The sequence below is a fragment of the Baudoinia panamericana genome, assembly GCF_000338955.1.
Source record: "Baudoinia panamericana UAMH 10762 unplaced genomic scaffold BAUCOscaffold_9, whole genome shotgun sequence".
Lineage (NCBI taxonomy): Eukaryota > Fungi > Ascomycota > Dothideomycetes > Mycosphaerellales > Teratosphaeriaceae > Baudoinia > Baudoinia panamericana.
The window spans coordinates 509,392-534,895 of record NW_006911265.1 but is presented as its reverse complement, the minus strand read 5'-3'; the positions used below and the strand labels follow the sequence as shown (position 1 = coordinate 534,895).

General features: G+C 56.1%; 14 protein-coding genes across 14 annotated transcripts; 8 read left to right on the top strand and 6 right to left on the bottom strand.

Moving 5' to 3' along the window:
- Positions 1–453: 453 nt before the first annotated feature.
- Positions 454–1,778, bottom strand: BAUCODRAFT_552344 (uncharacterized protein). The gene is made up of 3 exons (XM_007680187.1): positions 1,219–1,778; positions 905–1,162; positions 454–855 (listed from the first exon to the last, which is right to left on the bottom strand). Exons 1-3 carry the CDS (start codon positions 1,489–1,491, stop codon positions 598–600), a joined length of 789 nt encoding a protein of 262 aa, XP_007678377.1. The 5' UTR covers positions 1,492–1,778; the 3' UTR covers positions 454–597.
- A 1-nt stretch (position 1,779) lies between these two features.
- BAUCODRAFT_552311 (uncharacterized protein) lies at positions 1,780–4,170 on the top strand. The gene is made up of 3 exons (XM_007680186.1): positions 1,780–3,869; positions 3,930–4,089; positions 4,142–4,170. The coding sequence occupies exons 1-2, from the start codon at positions 2,271–2,273 to the stop codon at positions 3,957–3,959; spliced, it is 1,629 nt and encodes a 542-aa protein (XP_007678376.1). The 5' UTR covers positions 1,780–2,270; the 3' UTR covers positions 3,960–4,089; positions 4,142–4,170.
- Positions 4,171–4,652: 482 nt separating this feature from the next.
- Positions 4,653–6,072, bottom strand: BAUCODRAFT_35800 (uncharacterized protein). The gene is made up of 3 exons (XM_007679856.1): positions 5,815–6,072; positions 4,897–5,726; positions 4,653–4,790 (listed from the first exon to the last, which is right to left on the bottom strand). The coding sequence occupies exons 2-3, from the start codon at positions 5,672–5,674 to the stop codon at positions 4,720–4,722; spliced, it is 849 nt and encodes a 282-aa protein (XP_007678046.1). The 5' UTR covers positions 5,675–5,726; positions 5,815–6,072; the 3' UTR covers positions 4,653–4,719.
- A 289-nt stretch (positions 6,073–6,361) lies between these two features.
- On the top strand, positions 6,362–6,937 carry BAUCODRAFT_35799 (uncharacterized protein). Its single transcript, XM_007679855.1, has one exon. It carries the CDS (start codon positions 6,664–6,666, stop codon positions 6,889–6,891), a length of 228 nt encoding a protein of 75 aa, XP_007678045.1. The 5' UTR covers positions 6,362–6,663; the 3' UTR covers positions 6,892–6,937.
- Positions 6,938–6,953: 16 nt separating this feature from the next.
- On the top strand, positions 6,954–9,049 carry BAUCODRAFT_111543 (uncharacterized protein). The gene is made up of 4 exons (XM_007680185.1): positions 6,954–7,439; positions 7,493–8,246; positions 8,304–8,712; positions 8,778–9,049. Exons 1-4 carry the CDS (start codon positions 7,256–7,258, stop codon positions 8,973–8,975), a joined length of 1,545 nt encoding a protein of 514 aa, XP_007678375.1. The 5' UTR covers positions 6,954–7,255; the 3' UTR covers positions 8,976–9,049.
- A 166-nt stretch (positions 9,050–9,215) lies between these two features.
- Positions 9,216–10,159, top strand: BAUCODRAFT_149700 (uncharacterized protein; the record flags this gene model as incomplete). Its single annotated transcript, XM_007680184.1, has 3 exons — positions 9,216–9,367; positions 9,420–9,437; positions 9,493–10,159. The coding sequence occupies 3 exons, from the start codon at positions 9,216–9,218 to the stop codon at positions 10,157–10,159; spliced, it is 837 nt and encodes a 278-aa protein (XP_007678374.1).
- Positions 10,160–10,266: 107 nt separating this feature from the next.
- On the bottom strand, positions 10,267–11,216 carry BAUCODRAFT_552112 (uncharacterized protein). Its single transcript, XM_007680183.1, has 2 exons — positions 10,794–11,216; positions 10,267–10,706 (listed from the first exon to the last, which is right to left on the bottom strand). Exons 1-2 carry the CDS (start codon positions 10,977–10,979, stop codon positions 10,374–10,376), a joined length of 519 nt encoding a protein of 172 aa, XP_007678373.1. The 5' UTR covers positions 10,980–11,216; the 3' UTR covers positions 10,267–10,373.
- Positions 11,217–11,262: 46 nt separating this feature from the next.
- Positions 11,263–13,191, bottom strand: BAUCODRAFT_35796 (uncharacterized protein). The gene has a single exon (XM_007679854.1). It carries the CDS (start codon positions 13,127–13,129, stop codon positions 11,630–11,632), a length of 1,500 nt encoding a protein of 499 aa, XP_007678044.1. The 5' UTR covers positions 13,130–13,191; the 3' UTR covers positions 11,263–11,629.
- A 383-nt stretch (positions 13,192–13,574) lies between these two features.
- On the top strand, positions 13,575–15,764 carry BAUCODRAFT_149697 (uncharacterized protein; the record flags this gene model as incomplete). Its single annotated transcript, XM_007680182.1, has 1 exon — positions 13,575–15,764. The coding sequence occupies one exon, from the start codon at positions 13,575–13,577 to the stop codon at positions 15,762–15,764; it is 2,190 nt and encodes a 729-aa protein (XP_007678372.1).
- Positions 15,765–15,904: 140 nt separating this feature from the next.
- BAUCODRAFT_551763 (uncharacterized protein) lies at positions 15,905–16,287 on the top strand. Its single transcript, XM_007680181.1, has one exon. The coding sequence runs from the start codon at positions 16,045–16,047 to the stop codon at positions 16,267–16,269; it is 225 nt and encodes a 74-aa protein (XP_007678371.1). The 5' UTR covers positions 15,905–16,044; the 3' UTR covers positions 16,270–16,287.
- Positions 16,288–16,305: 18 nt separating this feature from the next.
- Positions 16,306–18,112, bottom strand: BAUCODRAFT_73812 (uncharacterized protein; the record flags this gene model as incomplete). The annotated part of the gene is made up of 2 exons (XM_007680013.1): positions 16,306–17,920; positions 17,976–18,112. The coding sequence occupies 2 exons, from the start codon at positions 18,110–18,112 to the stop codon at positions 16,306–16,308; spliced, it is 1,752 nt and encodes a 583-aa protein (XP_007678203.1).
- A 179-nt stretch (positions 18,113–18,291) lies between these two features.
- BAUCODRAFT_551835 (uncharacterized protein) lies at positions 18,292–19,615 on the top strand. The gene has a single exon (XM_007680180.1). The coding sequence runs from the start codon at positions 18,479–18,481 to the stop codon at positions 19,313–19,315; it is 837 nt and encodes a 278-aa protein (XP_007678370.1). The 5' UTR covers positions 18,292–18,478; the 3' UTR covers positions 19,316–19,615.
- Positions 19,616–19,827: 212 nt separating this feature from the next.
- BAUCODRAFT_25722 (uncharacterized protein) lies at positions 19,828–23,547 on the bottom strand (the record flags this gene model as incomplete). The annotated part of the gene is made up of 4 exons (XM_007679767.1): positions 19,828–20,825; positions 20,993–21,038; positions 21,093–22,063; positions 22,137–23,547. The coding sequence occupies 4 exons, from the start codon at positions 23,545–23,547 to the stop codon at positions 19,828–19,830; spliced, it is 3,426 nt and encodes a 1,141-aa protein (XP_007677957.1).
- Positions 23,548–24,001: 454 nt separating this feature from the next.
- BAUCODRAFT_35790 (uncharacterized protein) lies at positions 24,002–25,219 on the top strand. Its single transcript, XM_007679853.1, has 2 exons — positions 24,002–24,619; positions 24,668–25,219. Exons 1-2 carry the CDS (start codon positions 24,130–24,132, stop codon positions 25,126–25,128), a joined length of 951 nt encoding a protein of 316 aa, XP_007678043.1. The 5' UTR covers positions 24,002–24,129; the 3' UTR covers positions 25,129–25,219.
- Positions 25,220–25,504: the final 285 nt, after the last annotated feature.

The following is a 25,504-nucleotide window of genomic DNA, read 5'->3' as shown; positions in this document are numbered from 1 at the left end:
AGGCTGTACGTCGGCATCAAGTCGAGTGGCGCCTTCCAACATGCTTCCTTCCTAGCCGGTGGTCGCATATCCTCTGCAGGCTTGATTGGTATCGAGAATGGCCAGCTAGTGTACCTGTCTCCGCTCAGTGGCCATTACCGACCCACAACGAAGTCTTTCAAGACATTCATCCAGAGTCTCAAAAGCGATGGCGCTGATCTGTCACACCTGAAGGTTTCGCATGCGTACGGCGTCTTGCTAGGCATGGAGTATTACGATAAGGCAGCGAAAGGCATCAGCAAAGTCCTACATCACAAGAAAGCGGACTGATATGAAGTTCCATCGTCGACAGAATCGAGCTACCAGTGCTCCGAGTATGCGGAGGGTAATGACCGCTTGATCGGATAGGACGCTAAGGCGTGGTATATGATGGACGTGGATAGTTGTCTTGGCTCAAGCTATGCTACGTGAAAAGCTCCATCTTGTGGAGCACGAAGCACAACGATCGCCGAATTCAGACATCATTCCTCGACCATCCGTATATGATACGGCATAGTTCGAACGATCTTCGCAACGCCTTCACACTGCTTGCGAAGCTTCACCGCGATCAAGTGACGTCTAGTAGCGCTTGCCCTCGCGGAGAACATCGCTGTACTCCTCAAGTGGGCTGCGCGTGAGCTTCATCTCGGTCCACAGGTTGGGAGTGAGGAAGCCGTAGGTGTTGGTGATGGCGACGAAGGTGGCCTTGAGCGTGTTCTCAAGGGTCTTGGTGGAGCCGGAAGAAGCGGTGTAGATATCATTGACACCAGCGAGCTGGAGCAGACGCTTGACCGCTGGGGAGGCCACGAGACCGGTACCGCGAGGAGCAGGAATGAGCTGCAAGCTGTTAGCGCCATCGCCTCGGAAGAAGGATATTGGTACATACCCTGACGGTGACGGAACCGCACTTGCCGCTCTCCTTGACGGGAATGGAGTGCGGCTCACCGAGGTTGGTACCCCAGTAGCCGCGACGGATTGGCATGACGGAGAGCTTGGCGATGATAATGGCGGCGCGAATCGCAGTGGCCACTTCCTTTGACGTCTTGATGCCAAGGCCGATGTGGCCCTCGCTGTCACCAATGACGACGATAGCCTTGAAACGAGTACGCTGACCAGCGCGAGTCTGCTTCTGGACGGGCTTGATCTGTTCCATTCGTTAGCATCTGACCTTTCAGTAGTCCATGGTTAGCTGAAACGCACCTTCATAACCTCGTCCTTGAGCTTCGGCAGGAAGAAATCGACGATCTGATACTCCTTGATGGGGAGCGAGTGCAGGTAGATCTCCTCCATACTCTTGATCTTGCCAGCCTTGACGAGGCGGCCAAGCTTGGTGACGGGTTGCCATTCCTTCTCGTCGCTCTTCGCACCACCGCGCCTTGGGCGGCCACGTCCGCGTCCACGATCACCACGACCTCTGTCCCCACCGCCACGATCGCCGCGCGAGCCAAAGCCACCGCCACCACGTTCTGCCATGGCTGATTCTTGTGGGTTGGTGAGTGTGGTTATTGGATAGCTTCCTGGTCGGATGCGAAGCCTTCAATTTGTTGGTGGGGTGAAGCCGAGAGTTGTGTGCCCGCCAAGATTCGCTAGCCGGCAAGTTCCGCTGCCCGCTAACTCCCATGTACTCCACGTTTCAAGCAGGCCACTTCTGCGTCACACGGCCAACCTGGCGTTGATCAAGCACGCTACCTCGGTGCCTTGCTGAGCCTCATCCGACTGTACCTTCTATATCGCCTGTCAAGTAGAGAAGGTACGTATTGTGCTGTGCATACTCATGTCGAGCTCGTGACCTGAGCGGGCCGCACACGGCTGGTTGCGGGTTTAGAAGTCGATCATTGATTACATACAATAGGCTGACCTTCCGTGACCGTTGCCTTCCAGACCCCAACAACCACCACACATCTCCGATATCGCAAACATCGGGCGACTCCTCTGCAGTCGTTCACTCATTCCACCTTCCACACGCTGTGAGCAGTATCAACGCTGGCCCGCCGGCAGGAGCGAGACGAGCCTCCACCAGCGCGCCAATCAACACCTGGCGGAGCAGGCCACAACAGTCTCCATGCGAAGTCACTACTGACCGCGTCCGCCGAGATACACTGCCTTGCCTATCTGGCAAGACTGTTCAAGCCGCCTTAAGCCCCGGTAGTGGCAGAGCGCTACTCTACCTTTCTAATCCCATCTACTCTCGATCACGGCACTGCAGAGACTAATTAACAGACCTCTTGTGCGCTGGGAACAGCGCAGCGATTATGGGCAATCAGCCATCAAAGGACGGAAGGAGTAACGGATCACAAACACCTACAGGCAGCGGACCGAACCTCGACTCATACCCCTCTTTCAGTAAGTCGGATACCAAAGAATCAATGCGGTCATTCAGGACTGCGCTGCGGACGAAGATTCCGGGCGTCAAATCGTCAGACAGTCCGCGCGCTTCATCGTCGAACCTCGCGGGTGATTCTACGACTAGTCTTGTCGACAGGTCGGATGCGCAATCAGCCCGATCCACATCACGGCGCGGCAGCTTGGTAGAGGATGCTAGCAACGCGCCAAAGGTCGTCCCGAAAGGGGCGGCCAAGGCTCGTGCCAGCAGTGAGCCCGACTTGGCCCCAATGGACGACCCACAACCTCCGCCGTCGCCAACCATGTCTGCATCGGTGGGTGCGGGACACAGCGATATCTCGGCTGCACAAAGGAGCGGAGAGGTTGACGCGGTGTCCGACGCACCTCCCACCGGAGCGGTAGGACCGTCTACAAACAGAGAGCCAGGAGAGTCCATCTTAATGAAGAAGAGTCCAGCCTCCACGTCTTCTCATGGTGCGGCTGCGGCACTGGCTATCGCGGATAGTACTGCGACCAGCGATACGCAGTCGTCGATGGAGATCGGTACGCTCAAGCCGGCTGATCTAGACGATATGATCAAGCGGCTAGTGGACGCTGGATATGCCGGCAAAGTTACGAAGACTGTCTGCCTGAAGAACGCCGAGATCACAGCCGTCTGCCTTGCTGCCCGCGAGGTCTTCCTTTCCCAGCCATCGCTCCTCGAGCTGTCTCCACCCGTCAAGATAGTGGGCGATGTACACGGCCAGTACACCGACCTAATCCGCATGTTCGAGATGTGCGGGTTTCCACCGAACAGCAACTTTCTCTTCCTCGGCGACTACGTCGACCGCGGCAAGCAGTCACTCGAGACCATCCTACTGCTTCTCTGCTATAAGCTTCGTTTTCCGGAAAACTTCTTCCTTCTGCGCGGGAACCACGAATGTGCCAACGTCACACGGGTTTACGGTTTCTACGACGAATGCAAACGACGTTGTAACATCAAGGTCTGGAAAACGTTCGTCGACACCTTCAACGCTCTTCCGATTGCTGCCATAGTAGCCAGCAAGATCTTTTGCGTGCACGGTGGTCTCTCCCCAAGCTTGACGCATATGGACGACATCCGCAATATTGCGCGTCCGACCGACGTTCCCGATTACGGATTGCTGAACGACCTACTCTGGTCCGACCCGGCGGATATGGAGTCCGATTGGGAGGCCAACGAGCGAGGTGTCAGCTACTGTTTCGGGAAGAAAGTAATCATGGAGTTTCTCCAGAAGCATGACTTCGACCTTGTGTGCCGGGCGCACATGGTTGTCGAGGATGGATATGAGTTCTTCACTGACCGTATCCTGGTCACGGTGTTCAGTGCGCCGAACTATTGCGGCGAGTTCGACAACTGGGGCGCGATTATGAGTGTGAGCGGCGAGTTGCTTTGTTCATTTGAACTGCTCAAGCCGCTCGACTCGAGTGCGCTCAAAAGCCACATCAAGAAGGGACGGAACAAGAGGCAGAACATGCTCAACTCGCCGGTGAGTTTCGGCCCGCGTGCAAGACTTCAATTACGGACAGAGACTGACGTGTTATACCAGCCGGCCAACCAGTACCCACAGAGTTATTGAGCTAGCCTGGCGGAATTCATTCTGGAGCCCGCTAATACTAAGAACATGCAAAGCTGTCCGCAACCCGTGCATCACGGCTTGTTGCATCAGTTAGGTTGGGATTTGGCACGGCCGAGAAGAGCAGACGACGGCAAGCACACAGCTTACATTCAGCTGTGCCGGCGTAGCTGACACGAAGTCAGAGTCGCGCGAAAGAATGCTAGCAAGGGTGGTAGTGTTATGAAGGGCAGCATCACAGGCCAGGGGCTGCTGTGTTACGATAGTAGATTGAGTAGGATTCAGTAGTGTCTGAGCGGGTAGAATTCAACAATCTCCTCTTGCGATGTATGAGCTTGTCTTTTGGCCCGGAAACGACGAGAATGTATCCTAATGTTGCGCACTGCCAGGGTCAGTTTCATGGATGACCCTACACTTTCAGAACCTTCGGTGATTGACCAGAAGTCGAACCATGTCTACAGTCTCAAGCTTGCTCTAGCCAACGGCAATCGGATTGTTCGGTCACAACCTCACGCCCGAACACTGCCCCGCGGGAGTCTTCGTCTGAAAGGAAGACAGAGCTGGAGAACCAAAGTCTAGCTCCGGGAGAGCTTGTCGCGAATGTTAACAGCTTTCACTACACTACCCATGACTTCGCCTGTCACGCCTCGCTAGTATGCAATCCCTACGAACACCAAAGCGCAACCAAGTAACTCCATCAAAGCAGTCAAGAAACTTTGACCGCGTTCGGTAGCGCCAGAGCCTCGAGACCGCCAGGCTTTTATTAACCGAACCAATGACCCGCCGTCGCTCCGTATGCGAAGATGATCGCGATGACGATGATGATTATAGCGACTGTGAAATAATCAATAGTCAGCGACTCGGGTTTTCGAACCAGCAGTAACCTCGAGGACGACCAGCCGGTGACTGATGCGCTCAGCAGCTCGGTTCGAGTACGTACCAACGATGCCCAAGCAAATCCACTTCTTCTTCCTCGCCGCGCGAGCGCTGACCACCGCTTTCGCAACGTGGACGTTGCCGGCCTCAAGGTGCGTGTTAGTCTCCTCGGCCTTGGTCTCGATGTTTTGCACCATCGGCTCTTGCTCCACGATCATCGTGTCGAGGTCTTGGAACAATTGCTGCAGTTCCATAAGTGTGCGCTCGATTTGCTGGATAGCCTCGTGCCGTTGTTGCACATTCCGAAGCGTGCTCTGAGCCTGACCGCGTCGGTCGGCGTTCATCAAAGCTTGCTGGAAGATCTGCACGTCTGTGCCGGCTGCCGTGACTTCGTCTAGTTCCTGTTCGGTCGCGCTCGGGTTGACGATCATGTATTGGCGGCGCTGTTGCTCCTGCACTTCCTTGCGGAACTGCGACTCGGCTTGCTGGAATTGGTTGATTGATCTCTTCATCCTCCTATCCAGCACGTCGATCTGCGGCCTGTTGCGCGGGTTGCCGGCATCAGGTTGGCCCTTGATCCTGCGAACGCGATCGGCGAGACCGCGGTATTGGGTCATGATGTCCGCGCTCAGTCCGTCGACCTGTTGCGCTGACGCTCCACCACCTGACGTGAAGTTCTTCTGTAGCCTTTGCAGCTCAGGCAGCCGCGTCTCCACAATGTCCAGATTTCGGCTGACCTCGCGGCATTCGTTGAGTAGAGCATTTGGATCGCGCTGAGGTACGGGCGTGCTAGACTGCGAGTAGGGAGCGCCAGGCGCGCCGGTAAGAGGTTGCATCTCCATACTGCCTTCCCTGCCGTATCCCTGCCCGCCGTATGATGGTGGGTTGTCGTAGCTGAGAGAAGAAGTGTTAGCGGATGCTCCAGGTCGGTTGGACAAGAAATAATCGTCGATCAGTGGTTGTAGCGCGGTTGTACACTTACGGATTCGACTGCTGCTGGCCGTAGCCGGAGTTATAGTTATACTGTTACCGATTGACGTCAGTTACGGTACGATATGGTGCATCTGCTAAGGCCGAGTTGGTGCTTCTTCCTGATCGCACAGGCCTGCTCTTATATGCCTACATGTGCTGGTATATGGCTGCCTGTGCTATGGTTCGACTTACTGCCATCTCTGCTGGCGCCTGCTGCTGCGCAGACCCTGAGCGATCTGTTTACTCCTGTATCGCAACTTCTTCGCCGAGGCAACCGAGTTTGATGGTTCGGTGACGGTGTTGAAATTGAAGACTTATAGATTAGGTGGGTGGCGAATGGCGCTTCCTTTCACAACAACAGCTCTTCGAAGACATAACGGAGAGTAAGGCTGAAGAATGCAATATAAGCTGATCTTCCCCGTTGCGGCTTGCGCTGCAGGGACGACGCCTTGACACGCGCCAGCTCCCCGGCCCGCTGCGGCGCAGCCGAAGATGGACCAGAAATAGAGTCAGCGTCGCGTGCTGGGTGGCTTTTCATCTCGAACATCGCCATCACAGCCATCACGGCCATCTGCTACGATATTGTGGCACCATACGTCGTCATGACCCGCGTAGTCGCTTCAGCGAAGCCGGATTAAAGATCATGCGACTTCAACACCAGGCCGACGTTGTTCGATAATCGGTCCTCGGCGACGGAAACAGAGCGATTCCCTATCACGGCCATGAGCTTTGACAAAAGCGCAAGCAAATCAACACGAGACAAGATCGTGGACAATGCCGGCCTGGGGCGTCTCGGCTTCTTCAGGCTAGATACTCGAAGCTGGCCGAGTAATTCATAATCAGCCTGCCTAAGACTTCGATGATGCCTGCTCGTCTTGGACTCGTAAGTCCTGATCGATTAATGCCCGGACAAAATGGCTTAACGAAGCACGGTGCTTCGGCTACTGTCGTGATCCTCCTGCGAGGGGCGAAAACGAAGAACAGACGAACACAACTTTCACCGGCCAACTTCCGCCCAACCGTGCACTTTCCGACTCACGTGAGCACGCGAAAGCAGCAAGTGGGGTCGATGGGTCGTCTCCGATGATCGTACCCCACAGCTCCACATTGTGGCGTGTCGGAAGCTACTTTGCCCTCTTCCATCAACTGCCGATTCTGCGGCACAGCATGTTGCGCATGCTCTTGCGCATTGGCAGGACAGCTTGGCCATGCCGCATTCCGCGGTCGTAACGGGCGCTTCGAAAACTGCAAGATACAGGCTGCGCTTCCGCCCCATGCGGCATTAGAAGCTCAGCAATTGCCGATAGCCTGGTTGTTGATATTATAGAGGGGTCTCGCCCGTGTTTGGTAGAGGTAAGAGCGGCTTTCTGTTGTTTCCTCGCTTCTTCGTTACTCGCCTACCATTGTGCTATAATCTACGAGGGTCACTTGAAGTTAGCGACAAGCTCACCATGGCGGTCACGGTTGGTGGTGGTGGCGAGGCTGGCATTCTCCAAGCTCTCAGATTGCTGCGGACATACTGGCCGCTGCTTCTACCGATCGTACTTGTGGTGCGGTTCTTCTACTATAAGTACTCCTCACCCCTCCGAAACTACCCAGGACCGTTTCTTGCATCCGGCAGCCGGGCATGGAAAGGTAAGGAAGGCCAATCTCTGCAGATGCTCTACCTGCATCATTAACGCTCTGAGCAGTCATAAGCACATGGGGCGGCAAGACAGAAACGGACCACATTAAGCTCCACGAACAGTACGGTTCCATCGTCCGTATCGCACCCAATGAGCTCTCCTTCTCCAGCCCGAACGCCGCGCGAGAAGTTCTCGCTGCGGGCAAGGGCTTCCACAAGACCGATTTCTACGCGGTCTTTCCTCCACCAGAAAACCCGGATATCTTCACCGAGACCCGCGAGGCCGTTCATGCGGTCAAGAAGCGCTATGCCTCAAATCCGTACAGCATGGCCAGCATGCAGCAGTGCTCAGGCTACATTGAGGATACCGAACGGTTACTCATGAAGAAGCTCGACGGAATGTGCCAATCTCGCGATCAGTACTGCAATCTAGGCGACTACCTGCACTACTACGCTTTCGATGTTCTCGGCGAGATCGCGTTTTCGCGCAAGTTTGGCTTCATCGAGGCCGGTTATGATTTGGAGAGGGCGATCAAGACTATTGACGACATGCAATGGTACGATGGTATTGTTGGTCAGGTTCCAGAGTGGGATTGGATGTTCAGACGGAATCCCTTGAGGAAATTCATACCCGGACTCAACCCTAGTCAGTTCCTCATTACGCGCATGGCGCTGGAGGAGATTGGCAAGAGGAAGAAGCTCGGCAGCAAGGAGATTGCAGACCGCAAAGACTTGATGAGTTCTCTGATGGCGGCGCACGAGAAGGCACCGGATGCGTTCAAAGAGGGCGACGTCTTTGCCGTTGCTCACGGCGCGATGTGAGTGTTTATCCAGCGCACAGTAGGCGGATCCCACAGACTGACAGCAAATCACAGCTTCGCCGGCTCCGACTCCACAGCCTCGACAATGCAATCCTTCTGCCACCACGTCCTCCGCGAACCAGCCATCTACGCTCGCCTGAAGCAAGAAATCGACACCGCAAGCGCGGAAGGCAAGCTCTCTGAAATGCCGACATGGAACGAAGCCCAAGCCCTGCCATACTTCCAGGCGTGTCTGCGTGAAGCCATGCGCGTACGTCCCGCCGTGGGTCTGAACATTACCCGCTTGGTCCCGCCCGAGGGTGCAGAAATCGACGGTCGCCGCTTCCCGGGTGGAACGAGGGTCGCGCTGAACGCTTGGGTGTTGCATCGCGATGCCAGTATCTTCGGCAACGATCCGAAGGTCTACCGGCCGGAGAGGTGGCTGGAGGGTGATGCGAAGATGATGGATCGGTATATGTATCAGGTGAGCCGAGCATCAGAATTACCTCGAGGGAATGGGTTGCATGTGTGCTAACGACTTTCGCTCAGTTTGGCGGTGGCTCTCACCTCTGCATCGGCAAGAATCTTGCTCTGTTGGAGATGAACAAGACACTTCCACTGCTCTTCCGCGAGTACGAGTTCGAGCTGCTGAAGCCGCACGAGGATCTGAAGTATCACTCCACCTTCTTCGTTGTGCAGCAAGGGCTGGAGGTTCGCATTTCGAAGCGGAGTACTAAGGCGCAGTGAGTGTGGCTGAGGCGGAGTGTTTGAGATTGAAGTAGCGTTCCAAGCGGTCCTTCCACTCAATTTGTTCTCTCATGTTTCTGAGGTTTTGTTTCAATCTCACCGAAGATCATACACCTACTGCCATGAGCGCTGCAACGGGAACTTCCGTCTCCGCTACTCTTCTTACCCCAAGGGATTTAACCGTTGCGTGAGTGGTTAAATATACACCTTGTAATGGGCGTCAAACGTTCCCGTGGCGAGATGGAAAGTCAGAGTAAGGACGGAGTTGCGCCGTCTACTTCCCCGTTCATGCCTATGTTTGAACGTTTTCGCGCCGAGCTGGACGAGCACCACGACCGCCGCGAGAGAATCATCAAGGCGAGTCGAGACATTACGGCCGCTTCGAAGAAGATGTCAGTATAAAGATCAGCTTGTCTATAGAGTATGTAGCTGATTGCTCACAAGCATTTTCACACTGCAACGGTAATGTTTCTCGACCTACGGCATTGGGTTTTGGACGCCACTAACGACGTTGTAGAATACGCAAGCTCAACGAAGCTCTCCCACAACATGCGATCAAATCCAACAAGCAGTATCAAGACACCATACAATCTCAAATCGCTTCCGTCTCCGGCGACCTGCAATGTCTACATACGTACCGTTACAGCCGCCAGATCAGCGGAGGCTGCCAGGAATGGATGGAGGCGGCGTGCTTCCAGCATTACCTGGAAACCACAACCCTACTGTCCTACGACGATGCGGCGGAGAAGTTCCGCCAACTCGATGAAGCCGGTTCGGGCATCGAGCTGAGCCCGGAGGACTGGTTACTGGGCGTCTATGACATGACTGGAGAATTGATGCGGTTCGCTATTACGACTATGGCGACTACGGGCGAGCTTCTTAAGCCTTCTGGATCAAGTCAAAGTGATGACGATGGAATGGATGTGGACGGTCAAGCGCATCGCCAACGAAGCGTTCTTACGGATTTACGGGAGCTTCGTGCCGCTCTCGAGAGCCTGAATGTTGGGACGGGACCGTTTGCCAAGGATTGCGAGAAGAAGCTTGCAGTCATGCAGACGAGCGTGGAGAAGGTTGAGAAGGCGTTGTATGGACTTGTTGTGCGGGGTGCTGAGCGGCCGAAGGGGTGGATGCCGGAGATTGGGGATGCGGGTGGAGGGGGGCGGGCGGTGGAGGTCGAAGGGTAGGCGGGAGAGTTTTCCTCGAACATTCACAGATGCACCTCATCGGTGGCTGCCGATGGATGAGACCGTGGACACAAAGACTACGATCAGGTCGACGACACGAGCGGACATCATTGGCGGGCAGCTAACTCGACTACACCGCCACAACCCTATCATTACTCCCCGCCATCTCAGACTCAATACAACACGCCCTTTCCAAGCCAGCAGCCATTCAGAGCTACGATACAGGCCCATCAAACCCCTTCTCGAGCACCATATCAATCTGCCATCCGTTAGGACCCACCCATAAAACCAACGGTCTCTCTCTCTCGTGCGCTGAACACTCACCATAATGATTATCCCCACACTCAACACGAATACTCTGCACCGACCCCCCAATACTCAAGCACTTATTCAGATGACTCGTCGCATCGAACGCCTTGCCATTCCCCTTGCAATCCCGCTCGGGATACGCAATCACCGAGCACACCGTGTCCTCCGGCTTGTCGGGCGGGTTACCGTGGTGCGGGTAGTAGCTGTAGCTGAAGCCGGTGAAGGGCGGGGCGTCGTGCTGGCATAGTTAGCGCTGTGAGTACGTCCGTCGATATGAGAGCTTGGGATGGAGTGATGAGTTGAGGGGTGGGGAGGGATGAGGTACCTTCCAATCCTTGCAATGCCCACTGCGCAAGGTATCTTCGTCGCGCGGGACCTGCTCGCGACACGTGGAGTCGAAGAAGCGGGTGAAGTGGATGCGGTAGCGGGATTTCCCTGCTGCTTCGGCGTTGACGGCTGTTGCGCCCAGGGCGAGGATGAGGCTGGTGAGGAGGGTCTTGATGGAAACCATGGTGGGTGGTTGTCGGGAATTGGGATGGCTAGTTCCTGGAGATGAGGGGAGGATGTGTAGGTTGGAGAGACTGGGAAGGTGAGAGGAGATGAAATGGGAGATGGGAGGTTATGAAGTACACCTACCTATTTACCACCTCATTTTCTGCCAAACCTTCTCGTGTGCGTGAGGCTAGCAAGAGAATATCTCAACGCTTTGTTTCTTGATGAACGCTACGATGGTCATGAAGGCGTAGCAATGCAACAGTGGTAAAGCAACGGAGAGTTGACTTTCGCTTACTCGCTTTCCTTGGCTTGTCGACGGCTCGAGACCACTGGACAACAAGGCAGATGTCAGCTTATTCACACTCACCCGTGTCCGACATGGGGATGCTTTCATTAATCACTACCATTTCACAACATCAAAGGTCGCTTACTAGCTGCTGCGCACCGCAGGGCTTCGGAGCTGGTGGGCACAGGACATGTGCGCTTCAGGGTGGATAGTATTACCGTTAGGCTTGGTGCTGTGCACTCATCTCCCAACCAACCGCGATAGACCTCACAAGATCTGACGCTGGCTTGGCGAAGTTGCGTCGTTGGTGCCCGAGACTGGTGGAGGAAAAGAAGAACCTGCCTCTTTGGCACGTCTCGACCTCTGAGGTCACTGCCCTCTCAATCCCAATACTTAACAACCCCCTCCACATCCCCCGACGCAACCCGACTCCCCTCCCGGCCCTGCCACCCCACACACCCCACCGCCGCCTCCCCGGCCTTCACCCGCCGGCCCAACCGTCCCGTCTTCCAATCCCAGAAACACAACCACCCCCCACTATCCCCACTCGCCACCACGCCCCCATCGGGACTCACACTCACATCCACCGCATACCCGGCCGTATTGTGCCCGCGGAAATCCTTCTTCCGGTTCGCGCGGATTTTGTCGCCGGTGTTGTAGACTTGGATGGTGTTATCCGCGGATTGGTACAGGACGGAAGGTTTGGTGGGGTGGGGGAAGGATTTCACGAGGGGGTACATGGACGGGTCGGAGATGAGTTTTATGGGGACGGGGATGTTGTACTCCCATGCCCGTAGGGACTTGTCGTCGGAGGTGGTGAGGAAGCGACGGGACTCGTCGCAGAAGGTTATCGTGTTGATGGGGCCGAGGTGGTGGTCGTATTCTTGGACGGGGGTTTTCTTGTCCCCGTTGGGTGGCAAGCGAGTGTCGAATTGCACGATCTTGTTGTCGTGCATCCCCGCCAGAAACTCCCCTCCCGAGGCGTGTTGGGACGGGTGCCAGCGGATGACGTGGGGGGTACTGCCGGTGCTGTACCGGCCAAGGCAGGTTCCTGTTTCCGTGTCCCAGACTTTCATTTGGCGGTCGTAGGAGGCGGAGAGGAAGCGGGTGCCGTCGGGGGAGAAGTCGACGTCCGCGACGGATTTGGTGTGGCCGGAGTAGGAGCGCAGTAGTTCGCGGGCGTGGTAGACATCCCAGAGTTTCACTTTGCCGTCTGCTCCGGAAGATAATAATAAGTGACCGGAATGGGGGAAGAATTTGAGGGCGGTTATGGCGCGGTCGTGTGCGTTTTTGCCGTTGGGAGGGGTGAAGGTGTGGATTTGCTTTTTGGGCGAGTAGCATTTCAGGTTGAGGCTGTCGAAGTCGGAGGTTAGATCCACGTCGAGGTCTTGCGGGACGTGCATGTAGGTGCGGCCTTGGTAGTCGTATTGTTGCGTGCCTTCGAAGACGCTGGTTTCTTTGTCCGCGCTGATTTGTTCGTAGCTCGTGCCTGCGAGTGATCCTTTGGTGGGGACGGGGGCGATGGCGTCTTCTTCGTACACAGTCTCTACTCCATCTTCGTCCGCACTCACTTCCACCTCCTCCCCGCTGTCGCTGTCTATCCGCCGCTCCTCGTACTTGGCCCACGGTCCTTTGTAGGCTTCCGCGCCGTAGACGACGCCGCTGTCGCCCCTGGCTTCGCGTTTTCGCTTCCTGCCTGCGGATTGCCGTGATTGCACGTCGCGATGGAGGGTGCGGAAGGATTGTTCGGAGATGGCGATCTCTTGCGCATACCCGGTGGGGACTTTGCCTTTGGTGGATGTCTTCTGAGGGCCTTGGACGAGGTCGGCGGCGCGGGTGGGCGGAGCGTTGGCGCCGTTGCGGGCGGGGACGAGCGACATGGCTACGACTATATGCTTGATGAGCTTGTGTATCGTAGTATTCGCCGAAGTGCTGTTGCCCTACCTTGACCAAGTCAATAGCGTCCGTCGGTGGTGAAGAGACTCTCGGGTGAACTCGGTAGATCTCCGGCCGGATTTCCATCTCAAAGTCGAATAATCTTGACGGTGGTGTGAATTGTTCCCATCGGCCGGCACCAGTCACTCGTTCGGCGTGGGAATCGTCATGAGGAGCAAGACACTCGTTCGCGCATCACTGCGCAATGCTGCTCTCCGGCCGGGAGAATGGACGGGTGCTAGGAGAAGTTTCACATCGTTGCCCCTTCACACCCAATGCCCGGCCGGACAGAGGCACGAGAGAATAGCGCACACACACGCACGATCATGGCAGACGCAGCGGAGATGGCAGGCAACGGCAACGGCAGCGGCAGCAGTGTTGCAGACGGCAATGCACGACCCGTCCGCCTTATCCCAAGACACCATCGTCGACAACCTCGACCCCAAGGAAGCCGCTCGCCTGGACAAAGTGCGGAACATCGGCATCGCAGCGCACATCGACTCCGGCAAGACGACGGTAACAGAGCGAGTCCTCTTCTACACCGGGCGCATCAATGCCATCCACGAAGTCCGCGGCCGAGATGCTGTTGGCGCAAAGATGGACAGTATGGACCTGGAGCGAGAGAAGGGCATCACCATCAAGTCTGCTGCCACGTACTGCGATTGGATCAAGAAGCAGCCAGACCCCGTATCGGGCGAGATGAAGAACGAGAACTACAATATCAATCTCATCGATACCCCGGGGCACATCGACTTTACTATCGAGGTGGAGCGGGCGTTGCGCGTGCTGGATGGCGCGGTGATGATCCTATGCGCCGTGTCGGGCGTGCAGAGTCAGACCGTGACGGTGGATCGGCAAATGCGGCGCTACAATGTCCCGCGTATCTCGTTCGTTAACAAGATGGACCGAGCGGGCGCAAACCCTTGGAAGGCTGTCGACGGCATCAACCAGAAGCTCAGGATCCCGGCGGCGGCTGTGCAAGTGCCCATTGGTGCGGAAGATGATTTCAAAGGCGTGGTGGATCTGGTGCGGATGAAGGCAATCTACTCCGAGGGACAGCGTGGCGAGATTGTGCGCGAGGATGAAGTACCCAACGATCTCAGAGAGTTTGCGCAGGAGAAACGAAGACTACTCATCGAGACCCTGGCTGATGTGGACGAGGAGATTGCCAACGCCTTCTTGGACGAGCGCACGCCCAGCCCACAAGAAATCAAGGCGGCCATCCGCCGCGCCACCCTAAGCCTAAAGTTCACCCCCGTCCTAATGGGATCCGCACTCGCAGACAAAGGCGTGCAACCCATGCTCGACGCCGTGTGCGACTATCTCCCCAACCCGTCGGAAGTGGAAAACCTCGCCCTCGACCAACGCCGGCAAGAAACGCCCGTCAAACTCGTCTCCTACAACAGCCTCCCATTTGTCGGTCTCGCCTTCAAGCTGGAAGAATCAAACTTCGGCCAACTGACCTACATCCGCGTCTACCAGGGCCAACTCCGCAAAGGCCTCAACGTCACCAACGCCCGCACCGGCCAGAAAGTGAAAATCCCGCGCATCGTCCGCATGCACTCGAACGAGATGGAAGACGTGCAGGACATCGGCGCGGGGGAGATCTGCGCCGTTTTCGGCGTCGACTGCGCGAGTGGTGATACTTTCACCGACGGCGGATTGGGGTACAGCATGACCTCCATGTACGTCCCCGATCCGGTGATCAGCCTTTCCATCAAACCGAAACACACAAAAGACACCCCCAACTTCAGCAAAGCCATCGCCCGCTTCCAGCGCGAAGACCCGACCTTCCGCGTGCACGTCGATACCGAGAGCGGGGAGTCCATCATAAGCGGGATGGGCGAACTACACCTGAGCATCTACATTGAACGCATGAAACGCGAATACGGCGTCGAAGTCATCACGGGCCAACCGCAAGTCGCGTACCGCGAGACCATCACCAACCATACCCCCTTCGACCACCTGCTGAAGAAACAAACCGGCGGCGCGGGCGATTACGCGCGGGTGGTCGGGTTCATGGAACCCACGGGCCAACTCGGGGAGAATGCGTTCGAGCAGCGGATCGTGGGCGGCACGATTTCGGAGAAGTTCTTGTTTGCGTGCGAGAAGGGGTTCCAGGATTCGTGTCACACGGGGCCGTTGATCGGCCATCGCGTCCTCGGCGCTCGCATGATCATCAACGACGGCGCGACGCACATGACCGATTCCTCCGAACACGCCTTCCGCACCGCCACGCGCCAAGCCTTCCGAAAGGCCTTCATGGCCGCCGGACCGCAGGTGCTCGAACCGCTGATGAAGACCGTCATCACCGCCCCCAACGAGTTCCAGGGGAATATCGTGGGGATCTTGAATAAACGGAATGCGGTCATCTCTGATACGGAGATTGGGCCCGAGGAGTTCACGGTCACGGCGGATTGTTCGCTGAATGCCATGTTCGGCTTCAGCAGTCAGTTGCGCGCGAGTAGTCAGGGCAAAGGCGAGTTTAGCATGGAGTTTAGTCATTATGCCCCTGCGCCGGGCCAGCTGCAGAAGGAACTGGTGGCGAAGTATGAGAAGGAGCGGGCGGGGAAGAAGTGATGAAGCAATCTCTTTGTTCTTGTCTTCGTGGGATCGACGTGAGCGGTTGGTGATGGCGCTGTTGGGGGCGGAGGAGAAGGATGACGGCTTGGCGTTCCCGAGACTGAACGCTTGTTGCTCTTGTTGCTGGAGGCGGCTTGTGGAAGGCCTTGGGGGCTCGCTCTTTCAGCGAGAGTATACCCTCGGCGGTCGCGTGCGGTGGGGACGACGGCAGGGTTCATCTGCGATGGTACGCTTGTGAGGTAGACTGGAGAGCTTGAGCTTGCATTCAGGCCTTGAGATGCTCTCTTGGCTTAGGTGTGGGCTGGGTGTGAGCCCCTTGGTATGGTGGGGGCTTGGGCGCATAACATTCGGTGCGGCTGGAACGTCTTTCGATGCATTGCGTGGATTGCACGGAAGGCGGATGCATTTGCCGGAGTTGTCTACGGGGCTGCTGCGTTCGACCATGTACATTTGGTGGACGACGGCGATGGAGAGTCTCCGCTTCGGGGTGTACAGTATGTAGATCTAGCTATATAGATTCACGGCGATGTATTATCTATCATGCCCTGACAAGACTCCGACTCCGCTCAACAAGCATCCGTACTACCCTCTCAACCACCCCCCTCGTCTCCGCCAACCCACCTGCCCGCCTCACGCCCACCGCGCCCGCAGCCAACACGCCCACGAGCAACGCCATACTCACAAACTGCTGCACCCCCTTCCACCCACCCACAACCAAACTCTTGTACGTATGCTTTCCCTGCCGTGTATCCAGAACATCGTACAAAAAGTCTCTACTGGGAACCCACACGCTGCGCCACCAGAACATGAACTGATACTGCGGGTACATGGCGATATTGAGGCCCGTTTCCGGATCAAGCGCCCAGCTCGTGCAGCCAGAAGACCAGACGAGTTTTTGCAGCTTCGCTTGCATCCAGTTACTGTCGCGTGTCGCCGCTTCGGCCTTGACATCCACCGCTTCGATCTCCTGGCTCGATGAGAGGAGGCCGGTATGTGGGGAGTGCATGCTTCTTAGTATTGGTCCGACCAGGCGCAGGACAAAGTTGATCTGGCATTCGACTGTGTAGATGACGGAGAGATGGCCGGTGACGGTGTTGGGACCCATGAGCGTGAAGAACGAAGGGAAGCCCGGGACGCAGGTGCCTAGGTAGGCTTGGGCAGCGCCCTTGTGGTATTTGTCCCAATAGTCGTTTAGACTGTGGCCGTCTTTGCCGTAGATTTCCATGGGGAAGAGCATGCGGAAGACTTCGAAGCCGGTTGCGAGGACGATTGCGTCGGCAGTGACTTCTCGGCCGCTTTGCGTGCGGACGCCGGTTTCTGTAATCTCCTTTACTGGATCGTCGTGGATGAGCTCCACGTTCTCTCGATGCAGAGTGGCGAGGTAGTCGGTGTCCATCACCTTGCGCTTACAGCCGATCTCGTGCTTCGGTGTCACCGCGTCCCAGTACTTTTGCGGTGCCATCTTCTTCACGTACCGCTCGTTCTCCGCCCGGAGCGCGTCACGGATCTTGTGGCCAGTCTCGGTGTCGAAGCCGGCAAAGTCCTTCTCCATGTCCGCGTACAGCTTGAAACGGTACAATCGCATCGCGCCCGGCACGTAGCGCATGAGGGCCTTGAAGAGCGGACCGTAGACCGGGTTTGGTCGCTCCGCGAGATAGTGAGCTTGGCGTGCGAATTGAGTGAGGCGTTTTGTGTCAGGCGCCATGATCGGCACAAATTGCGTCGCTGAGCAGCCGTTTCCGATGACAACGACGTTCCTACCTTTCCAATCGAAACTGCGATCCCATGTTGCTGAGTGGAAGAGCGGTCCTTTGAAGCTGTCCGCGCCGGGGATCTGGCACTTTCGTGGCACGCTGAGAGAGCCGACACCGCTTACAAGAACCTTTGCGCGGCGCATGGAGGTCTCCTTAGTGGCCAAGTTCCGGACGGTAACTTCCCAGTACTGCTCGCTCTCATTCCAGCGCGCAACATCAACTTGCGACTTGAAGCGGATATGAGGGAGGATGTTGTATTTCTCCGCGACACCGCGAAAGTAGGCCTGGATCTCGCTTCGCATGCTGAACTTTTGGCTCCAGTCCGGGTTCAAGGCGAAGCTGTATGAGTAGAAGTGGCTTGCTACATCACAGCCGCATCCTGGATATGTATTTACCAGCCTGGTCTTTCGTGAGCGATCATGGCCTGGCGATCGGGAGAGGCAGGGGAGCTTACCACGTCCCTCCAACGTCTTCACACTTCTCGATCAGCTCAAATGAGTTACTGTAGCGGTGTCGTAGAAGTTGGACCGCAAGACCAAGGCCGGACATGCCGGCACCGATGATGAGCACATCTACATCGATTGGAGCCATGGTGAGCGAGCTACAAAACAGTGAAGGAAAAGGATGGGGATATGTGAGAGGGAGGATAAGAGGTATGTGGAAGCTGCAGATATATGTACTTGGACTTGCCTGATTCGACATCCCGCCATCGTGCAGCTAGGATCGCGCTTCCTGCGATTGCGTTGGTCTGTGATGCACTGTAAAGGTGAAGGTGTTGTCCGAGACGGGGTACTGGGGCTTAACCTGGGGTGGTGGAGCTCGGCTCAGTTACTCGACACGCCAGCCGATCAAAGCAGTGGAAGGTGTGCCGATAGAACTAACCCACGCTCTGGGAAGCTCTTGGTCTCATCAATCAAACCCTGAGCGACAATCCACCGCTGATACTACGCATTCACTATGGCAAGCCGTCCACTTGACTCAGTGCTAGCCAGTGAACAACCAGTACAACATGCCGATAAGACAGCTCGATACCGAGAGGAGATCGAGGCTCGTACTCTGGCAGGCGAGTCCTGCAAACAGATCTCCGATGCCTTGCTCGCTCGAGGCATTGTCCTCAGCGACAAAACCATCTCTCGGCGACGGATAGAATGGGGCTTCCGCCAGCGTGCTGAAAATAAAATGAAAGGTCGCTCTGCACCGAGACCGGGCAAAAGCCATTCTGCTAGATGGCGTGAAAGGTCCGAGCGGACGAAACAGATCCTTATGCAGTTGACGGCTGAAGGCAAACCTGCTGAGCAGATAGCTGAGCACTGTGAGTCTCAAGGTATCGTCTTCAAGGCTGGTGTACGTACTGTATGGCGACTGCAAGCTCATTATGGCTTAATCCCGTACGACGAGGATCGAGCGAAAGCTAGAGGTGCCTATAGAAAGCAGGCAGTGAATCACCCGAAGCCGCTGCGCCAGAAGAAGTCAATGGCGAATGTTCTCGAGAATGGGCAGCGTAGTGAGACGCTGCACTACCCTTCGAACTGCAGCTTTGGTCCGAAGCGAGGCGTGACAGGGAGGCAACCGTCTGCCCAGAGTAATCTTGACATGTCAGACGATGTCGTACAGATAGATTCCGATATTCCTGATGCCGAGCCGCTCGATACACGGTGGGGCGACGAGATGCAGTTTACTAGTGCAGCAGACGAGTTCAACGCTAGCCATAACATTTCTGAACCAATTCCCGGTCAAGCGCCGCGACCGCGGCCGGCAGTACTATTCCAGCGAATCAGACGTACAGCACGGTAGCAGGATGGCGGACTGACAATCCCGCCGTGTCGTCGGCACCCAATGATATTGATGAAGTTGAAGTGACACCGAGCGATCTGATGTCTGCAGGAACTGTTGGTAGACCTGGCTAATAGTACCCTCGTAGCCGCAATTGAGCTCAAGAACGTGCTGCGTGCGGTTCACATGCGCAGCCCGCTGCCGGGGAGTACATCTGGCATGGCACCCTCAGCGCAGGATGTAGCGATGGCGAGGTTGAAGCTGCAGAAGGCCGGGCAGGTGGTGATTGACTTATCTTTCGGCTAGAGACTTCTCTGATCTGAGAACAGATTGACTGTTACATTATGACAAGACCGCCGGTCGTTGGTAATTGTTGACTATGCACGCTAGCACGCTATCAATACAATGGTGAAGAAGAGTACCACCATACTTCCATGACCCGCTGATGCCGACTCCCTAATGTGCTGAGATCCATCCATGCCTGCCACACTTGGGCGTTGACTGTCTCTGGGTGTTACTGTTGCAGATAGTGCTCACGTGTCAAGGTACTTCGACGCCAAAGCACCCAACATAGGCTTCGCAATCGGCTCGACCTTACTCCAGTGCTTCTTTCCCGTCTCGAGCATTTTACCAAGATCAAGATCCTTATCCTTATCCTTGTCCTTATCCCTCTTCTGGCCCGAAGACCGTCTCCCGCTCGAGCGGCGCCTGTCACGATCACGGCGATCATAGTCATCATCCCGATCACGCGCTCTCTCCTTCTCACGTCGCCGCTCACGGTCTCGCCTCGATGACTCCCGCCCATCTGTCCTATACCCACGATCACGGTCGTCGCGAGAGCCTCGCTTGGGCGCCTCACTGCGGTAGCCACGGTCGTCATACCGATCTTTATCGTGGTCCCGAGTACTGCGACGGCGAGGCTTCGCATCGTAATCGGTCTCTTCGTCATCATACGGGCGGTGAGAGCGACGTGGTCGGGGCTCGTCGGGAGGGTAGTCTCGCGGTGGAGGATCTCTCCGGCGCGGCGCGCCCAGGTCTTCGGAATCCCGGCCGTGTCTTCTGCGGTCGCGAGAGGGCGGCGGTGCGTCCATGTCATCTAGGTTTTTACTGCCACCATGTCTTCTGCGGTCACGCGAAGGCGGTGGGCCGTCACGGTGGCCGTTCTCGACCGGCCTGCGCATTGGCTGCACCCCATCATCATAATCGTTGTGCGACCTCTCCTTGCCGATGGGGGGCGGTGGGATAGATGAGTCGTTGGAGCCTCGGTGGCGTCGAGGTCGCCTACTACCGGTGTCGAGACTGGTAGGTGAGCGCAAGGGTGGCACATCATCCTCATCGCTCGCATCGTAGTTGTCCCGTCTCCTGGGCTTCGGAGCTCTACCTAGGTCTCGCGGACTGTCTGGGTCCGGACGCGAGCGCGTTGAAGGACGGCGATCATAGTCATCATCGTAGTCTCGTGAGCGCGCACTCATGGGCGAGCGTATATCTCGTTCGGACATGGTAACATGCCCGGGTGAGAGGATGAAGATGACTTGGCGGTGTGGAGCTCGCAGAGCTTACTATAATACTTCATCCAATATGCACGTCGGACGTAATGGGTGGCACGGACCTAAGACCCGAGGCATCGGGCATCAGGAGCCGTGCCGGACAGTAGATTGTGCAGGGGTCTCTGGCCTCATGACCGCATGCGATACGCACCACGTAGCAAAGCCTCCGTAAGCAGAGGGCCGCCGAGCAGCAGAAGCTTCACAGAAGACAGCGATCCGCTCGTTCGAGGCATACGAATTAAGATCTACACATCGCCGCCTAGCTCGCCACCGCTCTCTACGTCGGTCTCCGCGTACGCTTGTAGCTCACGCCGCTTATTGAGATCGTGCACGGACTGATGTCGGAATATGTCGCGCCTCATCTCCCCATCATTGCGAGAACCCTCCCTCATTTGAGCCATAGAACGCGCTCTGTATGGTGGCGCAGGTACAGATGAAGTCGGCCGGTCGGGAACATCTACATTCCTGGATGCAGTTGAGGCGAACATTCTCTGCCGCCTGTCTTTGGCGGCGGCTTCGCCAGCACGTCGTTCGCATGCGTGTCTGCGCTCGACGGATGAGTCACGCTGAGCCGCTATGCCTATTGGACTGGGTTGCCCAAACACCGGTGTTGTGTCAGCATCACGTGCCAAGGCTGACGCCCTGCGTTGCTCGCTCACTAGCCTCCGGTGACCTTGTGTTGGGGCAGGCGACCAAGCAAACGCCGTCCCACGCTGATCCGCAGGTGCGACAAGGTATGGTGAGGCGTTAGCGGCACCATGTCTACTCCCCGATTGCAGCAGCTCGAAAACCTCGCGTGAAGCACTAGGCTGCTGTGCGCGAGACTCCTTGGTGTAAAGCGATGAATAAGCGTCTTTGACTTGCTGCGCTTGAACGTTCTGCGCGGGAATGTCTCGTTCAACCAGCTGCCCATCTCCACTCTGAACCATCACTCGACCTTTACTCAGTTGTTGAGCGGGTGACTCTGCATGTGGCGGCGAACGCTTTGGGAAGTCTTCATGCGGCCCATTCGAACCACCACCTTGCCGCTGCGCAGACGGACCTTGTTTACCCTCCTTCGCCGCACGCTGGGAAGCTTCGGCCAGCAAAGCATTGCGGTGATCGAGCAACCCAGCTAAACGCAAAGTTTGCCGCCTTTGGTCGTGGAGGTCAGCCTGCAACGCCTCTGACGTGCGGTTCAACGACGTGAGCATGTCGTCCTTCTCCTCTAAGAGCTGAGCGCCTAGATCAATAAGGGTCGCAGGGTCAGCCATGTCTTAAACCCTCGCGACTGCATGCATTATGGGTGCGCTTACCTCGGGCAATCACGTGGCCTTGATTCTGCAGAAGTACATCCTTTTGCTCGCAGAACCGCTGCAAATCGCTGACGGTCTGATCAAATCGCTCTCTGCCGGCGTCAACATCACGCAGCGTCCGCTCCAGCTCCTCGGCCCGCACTTTACTCGCGTAGAGAGCGGAGCTCTTCTCTTTGTAGCCTCTAAGAAGCTCGTCATGCTTCTGCTGTAAGGATCGGGTCTCATCTTGTTGGTCTCGAAAGGCACGTTCGACGCCCTCTGCATGCGCAGACGGCGTCTTACCCAAGTAAGCGCCGGTCACGAGACGATGCTGAAGTTGTTCCACCATATCACTGTTATTGTTCCCTTTAGCGAGCTGTTCCTCAATGCGGGAAAGAGCGTCTTGAACGGGCAGTAATTGCTGGAACATCTGCTGCGACCAGGCTGGTTGTCCATCCGAAGGGTGCAACGAAGGATTACAAGTTGTCTTGGTTGAGAGACCAGGTGTGCGAGATGGAGAACAAGGCAGCTCAAGCGTCCACGCGTTTTGCGAGACATCTGGTAAGGACGGCGGCATCGCGCTCTCCTCCCATGCTTCGTGGCCCCCGACATCAAACAGCTGTGAGTGCAGCTTCACAATCTTACGCACCACCTTTGCGTTGTCACCATCTAGCAGCGTCATATCCCTGTTCATCACTGTGTTATATGTGCGTAACATATGAACAGACGCTTGAACTGCGTCAAGCTGAGTGCGCGTAAGTTCTTCGATCATTCGGTCTTTACTGCGTAGCTTGACGTCGCTTCCGTGTATGGGTGTGGTTGGCATTGCGGCGTGAACAGGCTCCAACCCTGAAGAAGCTACGCCATCGCCCTCCTCCCCTGCACATCTCCATGTGTCGGTTGGAAAGGCTGCGGTGTTAGATCCTGGAGTGTAGTCCGAGGAACAACGCGTGTGATGGATAGCATTCTCCGCCGCCCTTGCTACACTACTTGCGGGCGTGAACCGGTCGGGGTTCCAGCGGTCGACCTTGTCTTCGAGATCAGACACAGTTTGCTCCAGGTTCGAGACGCGCATGTCTATACTCTGCACATCACTTCGCAGGCTTGAGAAGAGTTGCCAGAACAGCGGACCTGATGGGAGCGACATGCGATCATTATGTGGTAGCCAAGAGCTCTGCTGTACCTCTGGAATGCTGCTTCTGAATAGCGATGTCATAACGGCTTCTTTGCCAGCCTCTGGATTGGTCAAAGCTGCTCTCGTAGAAGTGTCGAGGCGGTGCAGATGGTTCTTAACATCTCGAACCTGCCTAGTGAAATCGCGCTCACCAGAATGTCGTGATGAGCGTGGCGACGTTGCAAAGTGCTTCATCGTCAGATCATCAATCCTTGCCTTGAGCTCATGGAGCTGACTTTGGAATGTCTGCTCGTCCATGGCGGGAAGTTGAGAGGATGCAGTGGCGTTACGAACAGCTACTACTGCGGCGGTCAACGATGGTTAGCACGAGATTATCGGACGTGGTGATGTATTGTAGTCGTGTGAACAGTCCAGACGGATCACGCCAAGTTCTGCTGGCAGTGCATGTTGCCGGGAGCACAAGTGAGGCTGTGGTGCGGAGTTGATGACAAGGGTGACCTCTTGCTACCAATGACGCTGCCGGCATGTGACACAGGCAGCAGCTGCTCCGTAGGCCAAGATCAGGCACTAAGGCACTGACGCTTCGTCTCCTCGTTTCTCGTCAGCAAGCGGCCATAGCGGCCGCTCTGCGTCCAGTGGCGCTCTCCGTCAAACCTTCAGTGATGCGCTCAAGCACGCCGCGGTCCACTTGCAAGTCAATGAACCATCTTGGCAGCGGTTGACCATGTAGTGCGTTGCTGATGGTCTACCTGTAGCGGGAGCTGGTTAACAGAGCGCCATCTGCGGAAGTATATCAAGGTAGGAAAGAGCTGCCTCTCCTCCGTCTTTCATCTCCCTCACATCATCTCGAACACGGGTCAGCCTTTCACTTCATCGGCCATGGTCAAGATCATTGTTGGCTTGATGGGCTCTTCGGCGTCGTCCGGTTCAGCATCGATGAATGGCGCGAACCAGCTCCGGCCGTTCCTCAACATGCTGAAGCAGCACGGAGTCCGTGAGCTCGATACTGCGCGTGTGTACAACAAAGGCAAGAGCGAAGAAGATCTGGGCGGCATTGCAGAGGCTAAAACGCAGTTCATGATCGCCACAAAAGCACCGGGCTACGGTCCAGACACGCTCAGTTACCAGAATGTGATCGATAACTGTAATGCATCGCTCAAAGCGCTGAAGCAAGACAAAATCGAACTGTACTACTTCCATGGCCCAGATAGGAAGACACCTTTGGAAGAGTCATGTCGGGCCATTTCCCAGCTTCACCGTGATGGCAAGATTGATAGATTCGCCATCAGTGGCTTCAATGTGCAGGAAGTGGAGGACATTCATGCCATCTGTACTCGGAATTCGTGGATCGCACCAAGCGTCTACCAAGGTACTCAACGATTTCTCCATATACGCACAATGACTAAATATCATTAAGGCATCTATAATCCACTAGCCAGGGCGGCTGAGCAGAGCCTAATCCCCACGGTGCACAAGTTCAACATGGCATACTACGCCTGGAGTCCGTTAGCAGGCGGCTTCTTCGCAAAATCTGCTGAGCAGCTCCGCACGCCAGCGGCAGGCGGAAGGTTCGATCAAATGAAGCATTTCTCGAGCATGTTCGTCAACGACGTGTCACTAGCACTGCATGATGATTTAACGAAAGCGAGCGAGGCGGAAGGCCTTAGCGTGAAGGAAGCCACGTTGAGGTGGCTCATGCACCACTCTGCGCTTGGCAAGGAAGACGGTGTCATCCTTGGAGGCTCGAGCATCGAGCAGATGGAGCAAAACCTTCGCGCTTGCGAGGGTGGTCCGCTACCAGAAAGCGTGGTGCAGTCTTTTGCTAATATGTGGACAAAGTGGCAGGAAGCTGGCAAGGCTTTGCCGGCAAGCTCGTAGCTGTAAAAAGTGCCCGCGCATGAGCTTCCTCGGTGCGTTCTGCACTGTACACATGATCTTCCGTCTCGTATATTCAAAGTATCCAACACGTGCTGCTGATTTTCTCGTGCCTACGTGTAGTTGTTTGGAGGGGGTGGCCGATTCTGATTGTACTTGGATCACTATCTCCGGGCAAAAAGCATGATGACCAAGGCCGGGCTAATGAATGTATTAGTTACATTCGACCTTGTCGTTATCTCGGTATGTGCTACTCACATCGAACCGGCGACCTTTTCGGAGCATGTTCGCATTGAGATGTAAACGAAACGTGATAACCACTACACCACTCGGCCATAGTGAAGATTCATCGAGCGGGAGCACCCGCACAGTACATAAG

Excerpts from the sequence above, each read along its gene's own strand:
- BAUCODRAFT_552344 (XM_007680187.1), bottom strand. The coding sequence starts at position 1,491 with ATGGCAGAACGTGGTGGCGGTGGCTTTGGCTCGCGCGGCGATCGTGGC. Across the intron at positions 1,163-1,218 it reads TCAAGGACGAGGTTATGAAG|ATCAAGCCCGTCCAGAAGCA; the intron begins GTGCGTTTCAGC and ends CGAATGGAACAG. Across the intron at positions 856-904 it reads GCGGTTCCGTCACCGTCAGG|CTCATTCCTGCTCCTCGCGG; the intron begins GTATGTACCAAT and ends AACAGCTTGCAG.
- BAUCODRAFT_552311 (XM_007680186.1), top strand. The coding sequence starts at position 2,271 with ATGGGCAATCAGCCATCAAAGGACGGAAGGAGTAACGGATCACAAACA. Across the intron at positions 3,870-3,929 it reads AGAACATGCTCAACTCGCCG|CCGGCCAACCAGTACCCACA; the intron begins GTGAGTTTCGGC and ends GTGTTATACCAG.
- BAUCODRAFT_35800 (XM_007679856.1), bottom strand. The coding sequence starts at position 5,674 with ATGGAGATGCAACCTCTTACCGGCGCGCCTGGCGCTCCCTACTCGCAG. Across the intron at positions 4,791-4,896 it reads GATTTGCTTGGGCATCGTTG|TCGCTATAATCATCATCGTC; the intron begins GTACGTACTCGA and ends ATTATTTCACAG.
- BAUCODRAFT_35799 (XM_007679855.1), top strand. The coding sequence starts at position 6,664 with ATGATGCCTGCTCGTCTTGGACTCGTAAGTCCTGATCGATTAATGCCC.
- BAUCODRAFT_111543 (XM_007680185.1), top strand. The coding sequence starts at position 7,256 with ATGGCGGTCACGGTTGGTGGTGGTGGCGAGGCTGGCATTCTCCAAGCT. Across the intron at positions 8,247-8,303 it reads GCCGTTGCTCACGGCGCGAT|CTTCGCCGGCTCCGACTCCA; the intron begins GTGAGTGTTTAT and ends AGCAAATCACAG. Across the intron at positions 8,713-8,777 it reads TGGATCGGTATATGTATCAG|TTTGGCGGTGGCTCTCACCT; the intron begins GTGAGCCGAGCA and ends ACTTTCGCTCAG.
- BAUCODRAFT_552112 (XM_007680183.1), bottom strand. The coding sequence starts at position 10,979 with ATGGTTTCCATCAAGACCCTCCTCACCAGCCTCATCCTCGCCCTGGGC. Across the intron at positions 10,707-10,793 it reads GGCATTGCAAGGATTGGAAG|CACGACGCCCCGCCCTTCAC; the intron begins GTACCTCATCCC and ends TAACTATGCCAG.
- BAUCODRAFT_35796 (XM_007679854.1), bottom strand. The coding sequence starts at position 13,129 with ATGTCGCTCGTCCCCGCCCGCAACGGCGCCAACGCTCCGCCCACCCGC.
- BAUCODRAFT_551763 (XM_007680181.1), top strand. The coding sequence starts at position 16,045 with ATGCTCTCTTGGCTTAGGTGTGGGCTGGGTGTGAGCCCCTTGGTATGG.
- BAUCODRAFT_551835 (XM_007680180.1), top strand. The coding sequence starts at position 18,479 with ATGGCAAGCCGTCCACTTGACTCAGTGCTAGCCAGTGAACAACCAGTA.
- BAUCODRAFT_35790 (XM_007679853.1), top strand. The coding sequence starts at position 24,130 with ATGGTCAAGATCATTGTTGGCTTGATGGGCTCTTCGGCGTCGTCCGGT. Across the intron at positions 24,620-24,667 it reads CGCACCAAGCGTCTACCAAG|GCATCTATAATCCACTAGCC; the intron begins GTACTCAACGAT and ends AATATCATTAAG.